This window comes from Opisthocomus hoazin, chromosome 31, assembly GCF_030867145.1.
Source record: "Opisthocomus hoazin isolate bOpiHoa1 chromosome 31, bOpiHoa1.hap1, whole genome shotgun sequence".
Lineage (NCBI taxonomy): Eukaryota > Metazoa > Chordata > Aves > Opisthocomiformes > Opisthocomidae > Opisthocomus > Opisthocomus hoazin.
Window position 1 is genome coordinate 5159107 of NC_134444.1, and position 6000 is coordinate 5165106.

Genomic DNA, 6000 nt, shown 5'->3' on the forward strand with positions numbered 1-6000 from the left:
GACAGGGTGCAGATCCTCAACAATTCTATTGATAGCCCTGAGATCCTGTACTATTCGATAACTACCATCCGGCTTTTTAACCGGTAAAATGGGTCACTTCCCACCTGGAGTTCTACTTTCCCTTTGTCAAATCTTATTTCTGCCTTTAATTGTTCCAATAAATCTTGTCCTAATAGAGGCCTTGGCAATTTAGGCATATATAAAAATTTGTGTACCCCCAATTGTTTCCCTAATTTGAATTCAAGAGGTTTTAGAAAGTACACCTTTTCACTTTGGCCAGTAGCTCCCCTTACTGTTACAAAGTCATCATCCACAGGTGTCAAAGCTTGATTTAAAACCGAGAAAGTTGCCCCAGTATCAACTAGATATTCCATGCCCTGTTGCCATTTCCCTAGCTTTAATACAACCAGTGGATCCACTCGGGTAGATTCCCCAGGTCCCCGTCAATCCTCCTTGACGTGGGCCTGTATCCTTTTCCTTCTTCTCTGCCTTTCTGGACACTCATTTTTCCAATGTTCCCCCTGCTTACACCACGCACACTGATTTCTTTCCAAGGGCCTCTTAGATCCCTCACTTCTGATTCCTTTACTCTCTTGTAATGCTGCTACCAACATTTGCTTATTCTTCTCTTCCCTGTTACTAAACACTCTCCACGCTTCGTCCAGTAAAGTTTCTAAATTCCTGCTGTCCGTCGTTCTCAGTTTCTGCAGTTTTCTCCGGATATCACTTGCTGACTGCCCAATGAACAAAGGCACTAACTGCTGGATTCCTACTTCCAGTCCTGGGTCTAAAGGAGTGTGTCGCCTCATAGTGACTCGTCATTTATCCAAAAATTCCGAGGGGGTCTCTTCTGGGCCTTGCCGAACAGCATATAAGGCTCACCAGTTAATCGTTTTTGGAATAGCCCGCTCCATTCCCTTTATAATCCAATCTCTGTAGGCATTCAATAATTTTATATGAGCTCCCTTATTGTGATCCCAATGTGGATCTTGTAAGGGAAAATGGACTTTTATATCGTCTCCTGTATTCTTAAGCTGATCACTAGCCAGATCTAGGGCTGCTTTTAATACTAGCTCTTTCTCAGTTTCTGTCATATGGTCCAACAACAGTTGAATATCATTCCAATCAGGATTATGCTGCCTTATCAGGAACTGGAAATGCTTAGTTACCCCTACAGAATCACTCCGGTAGTTTTTTACCACATTTTTCCATGTCTCCAGGTCAAAGGAGGAAAAGGGGACCTTTATTAAAATGGGATCTCCCTCTGGCCTGACTGCTTCTCTTAGGGATGCTTGTATTACTACATTCTCCCCTTTTCTCCGGGTGCGAGAAGATATTGGACTACCTGGAGGGGTTTCTGAGTCAGAGCTTTCCCTTTCCCTTTGTTGTACCCCCACCAGCGGCTTGTAATATACTAGCAAGTCATTCCCTCTGGGATCCCTCATCTTATCCAACTTGGTACACCTCTGTCCTATACTACACGCTGAGCAACATCTTTCCAATTTCCCTTTTACCTCCCTCTTATTGTCCTTTTCAACAGCTAACACTAGGAGTCCTGTGGGACCGTCAATCCACAATCTATTTGGTACTCGGGGTGAATTTGGAGTGTAAAGAACATGTCCCCATAGGAAACCTCATCCCTCTTCCTTTCTCTTCTCAAAAATAACATCAATTGCAACAAAGTATTATAATTCAGTGTTCCATTAAGGGGCAATTTTTCTTCATCATCTAATTTATACAAAGGCCACCACTGATTACAATACTTTATTAAGGTTTTCTTGTTCACACTCCCACCTGGTGATCCTCCTATATCCTTCCAGTGAGCCAAAATACAGCCTAAAAGGCTCTTTTTCACTATGCCTCCACTTTGTTTACCTCCCATTATTTACCACGTCCACCTCTCTATCCCTCAGTCAATGTACGACAAACCAACTTTGCACCTTAAACAAATCCTTCTAACACTAACAGTTCCAACTCTTAACCGAACTTCTATACTTTAACACCGAGAAATAGTTAACAGACTGCAATTTTACACCTTTTACAGGGACTACACACTGTAACCCTTAAACCGCCTCATATAGTATCACTCCTCCCCAATTATATTCCATAATCCAGAACAGTATACAACACTTATAACAAGTACAACATACTATTACCATTATCACTAGTAGTGTTCTCTCTATATCAACTTTGGGATAATTACATTAAAATCAACATTCACCCCTTTCTCACGCTTTGTTCGTCTCCGGCCGCTCTCCTCGCAGAGAACACGGAACTGCGGATCAGAACTCCACACTCACTTTGCAGCCAGGCTGCTTCTCACTCGCCCAATCACTCACTGAACACTTTTAACACACCATAACAACACAATAATACACGTACATTTAGGACATCAAGGCCTTATTATTAGGTGTTATAATAGTGTTAGATGGTATGACGCTTCACGCAACACACGCTACCGAATTTTTACAGCATATAACAATAACCATGGCAATACCAAATATAACTCCTGCTACCGCAGTCAGGAGAACCCAAATTACCATTAATCGGGGTACAAAACTTACAAGTCTTACCCCACCACCTTACAGGGACCTCAAACCCCCACCACCACCTTATGGGGACCTCAAACCCCCAACCCAGGGGCGAGCACCAATGCTCTTTACCTCACGTGGGACATCTCCTCACGACTTACAGGTATCCCCTTACAGTATAAACATACCTGATCCGCTGGTGGTGGTCCTTGTCTGTCCCCGCGGTGACCTGGGTGAGTAGGGGAGTCCTGCCAAGAAATCTCGGGGGCCCCCGGAGGAGTCCCGTCCTCAGCAGATCCCGCAGCCGGACGGAGAGGGTCCCATCTGGGTCGCCAAATTGACGTGTGGAATCAAACTTCACAACTCAGAGAGTTATCAAGCAGGTATGTTTATTGCGGCGCTGGGTGCAAGGGGGATCGCTCCTCCTAACTTGCACACCGAGTCACGAAGCATGCCCCTATTTATTACAAATCTTATCTAAGGAGGCTGGACTATTGTAAACATTTCTAGGAATTCATTATCATACTCCACCCTCCTTCAGCGCTTGCGCAGTGTCGTCTGGTGGTCGTCTGTGGGGGTCTTCTGGATGAAGGCTCGTAGTCTTCCTCGCTGTGTGCTTTCACCTTTGGCTCAAAAATCCCTGAGTTGTCTGTGTTGGCTGAGTCCCAAACCATAGAAACAGTTTCAGCTAGAGAGTTGCCTCTTACAGACAACAAAGTTCTGGTTACCAGTCCTTGTTTCTCTTCGTCTGTCTCACAAGCAGTCCTTGTTAGCTACATTTGAGCCACAACAGTCCTTGTTAGCAAGATTACAAAGAGCAGAACTAAACTGAATAACAGTGTTTAACTCTTACCTTAACACAGATGCAAATGTATATAACAAAATTAAACTAAAGCTGTAGAAAAATCGAACTAATAGTCAATTTCCCACATCAGAACGCAACTGATCACCTGGTGTCCATGACATCAATGGTGGGAGGGTCTGCTGGGTGGGAGAGGAGAACATGAGGATGCTCCAAGGAAGTAGCCTGCACTGCATAGGATGGCAGGAGGCACCCGAATACCCCCTCCCACTGTGTTTCTGGCAGCAGATTCCTCTCCCTTCCTGCCCAAGGCTCATAAAAGGCTGAAAGACCACACAAAGCAAAGGTCTTTCTCCCTTTGTCTATGGCAGTTGCATCCAACACTGAGATCTACCAGGAGAAACTTCATTTTGAGGCTCTGGTCTTTGTTTCCTCCTTACCACTTTCTGGGGAAACCAGGGTGTGTTGTCCATTTTCCTACACTTGGCATTGTTCACCCTCACATCCCACTGATGCTAGAAGACCCCTTAGCAACATCTGAGGGATAGGTTCTGCCTTCCCAGAGCTTGAGGGTCAGGGCTTGGCCTTTCTGCTGAATCAAAGAAACCAAGGGTTTTCTCAGCATTACAGCCACCTGCACAGTGCCTTTGCCTACCTGCAATCACAGCCTCCAGTTATCTGCTCTAACGAGTCCGTGGGGAGGCTTTGTCAGTAATGGCCCTCAGTGGGGCCCATTAATGCTTTAAGGTACTTGGAGTTTTGCTTCTGACTTCCGGAGCAGTTTATGCTATCTCATCTCTGTATCTGAGGTTCATGGACCCAGCACCAAACACACTTCGGGGCTCATTAAAATACAGAAAGTACTGAACAGCCATCAGTCTTTATTGGCGAGTTGCTATCTGACAGACCACATATGACACAATGTTGTGCAAGGGTCAGACACAATAGGAGGAAGCCTCAAGACAAGTAGTGTAATTCCACAAAATTATCTCTAAGCAGGATTATCACACAAAAAAATAAAGCAGATGCCTGTCCTAAATGAACTCTGAGAAATGTGCAGAGAAAGGGAGGCAGGATATCGTCACGGAAACAGAGTCCAGCTGGCCAGTTTCCATAGAGCATCCTTGAGCTCCTTGTTCCTCATGCTGTAGATGAGGGGGTTCACTGCTGGAGGCAGCACTGAGTACAGAAACGACACTACCAGATCCAGGGATGTGGAGGAGAGAGAAGGTGGCTTCAAGGAGGCAAATACTGCAGTGCTGACAAACAGGGAGGCCATGGCCAGGTGAGGGAGGCACGTGGAAAAGGCTTTGTGCCGTCCCTGCTCAGAGGAGATCCTCAGCATAGCCCTAAAGATCTGCACATAGGACAGCACAATGAAAACAAAACAGCCAAAAGCTAAACAGACAGTAACCACAAGAAGCCAAACTTCTCTGAGGCAGGAGTCTGAGCAGGAGAGCTTGAGGATGTGGGGGATTTCACAGAAGAACTGGTCCACAGCATTGCCATGGCAGACACGTAGTGAAAAAGTATTGGTAGTGTGCAGAAGAGCAGTGAGAAACCCAGTGCCCCAGGCAGCTGCTGCCATGTGGACACAAGCTCTGCTGCCCAGGAGGGTCCAATAGTGCAGGGGTTTGCAGATGGTAACATAGCGGTCATAGGCCATGATGGTTAGGATGGCATACTCTGCTGAGAACAAGAAAAGAAAGAAAAAAACCTGCACAGCACATCCCGTGTAGGAGATCGCCCTGGTGTCCCAGAGGGAATTGGCCATGGATTTGGGGAGAGTGGTGGAGATGGAGCCCAGGTCGAGGAAGGAGAGGTTGAGGAGGAAGAAGTACATGGGGTTGTGGAGGCGGTGGTCACAGTCTATGGCAGTGATGATGAGTAGATTGCCCAGGAGGGCAGCCAGGTAGATGCCCAGGAAGAGCCAGAAGGTCAAGAGCTGCAGCTCTTGTGTGTCTGCAAATGCCAGGAGGAGGAAGTGGGTGATGGAGCTGCTGTTGGACATTTGCTGCCTCTGGGCATGGGCACCTGTTGAAGTAAGAAAACACTGGAAGTTAGCTGAGACTTCTCTAGGCAGTATCAAAGCCATTTCCCAGAGATTCTGCTCCTGCTGCACATGCTTCCTTTTCATTTTCCAGTTGACTTTCCCAAGCTCCGTGACTGGAGCTCCGGTCAACACTGCCTCAATGTGCTGTGAGGAGCAGGGCCTCTGTCCATTGGCTGCCCGAGGAGTCAGCCCTGCTCTGCAGCAGTGAGTTTGTGAGAATGGTGGGGCAGGCGCCAGTCCTGTTGTTTGAATTTGTCACATGAAAGCCCTCCTATCACAGAAGGCCTTGTCAGAATCTGGTCTCCCAGTTGCAAAGAACCGGGATGGCAGAAAGCATTTTGAGAGGCTTGGGGTTTCTTACAGCTTCCCCCGTCTCAGCTGGGGAAAGCTCTTGGATATCATAATCCCTCCACATTTCTGCTACGCTCAGAGAGAACGGAATGAGTCCTGCAAGGCAAGAGGACTGCCGGTGACTTAGAAAAGAGTGAGGAGAGCTGGTTGGTCTCTCCATCTTGTTCCCAGCTGCCTTTGGCTTGCACCTTTCAGAAATGGATGGCGATCACTCTCTTATGTCATGCAACCAGACCCTGCTGAGAGGAGAAGGATCCACTGCA

The 6000-nt window shown here is 46.9% G+C and overlaps 1 protein-coding gene across 1 annotated transcript; it reads right to left on the reverse strand.

The window, feature by feature from the left end:
• Window positions 1-4414: 4414 nt before the first annotated feature.
• Window positions 4415-5344, reverse strand: LOC142365101 (olfactory receptor 14J1-like). Its single transcript, XM_075445548.1, has one exon. The coding sequence runs from the start codon at window positions 5342-5344 to the stop codon at window positions 4415-4417; it is 930 nt and encodes a 309-aa protein (XP_075301663.1).
• Window positions 5345-6000: the final 656 nt, after the last annotated feature.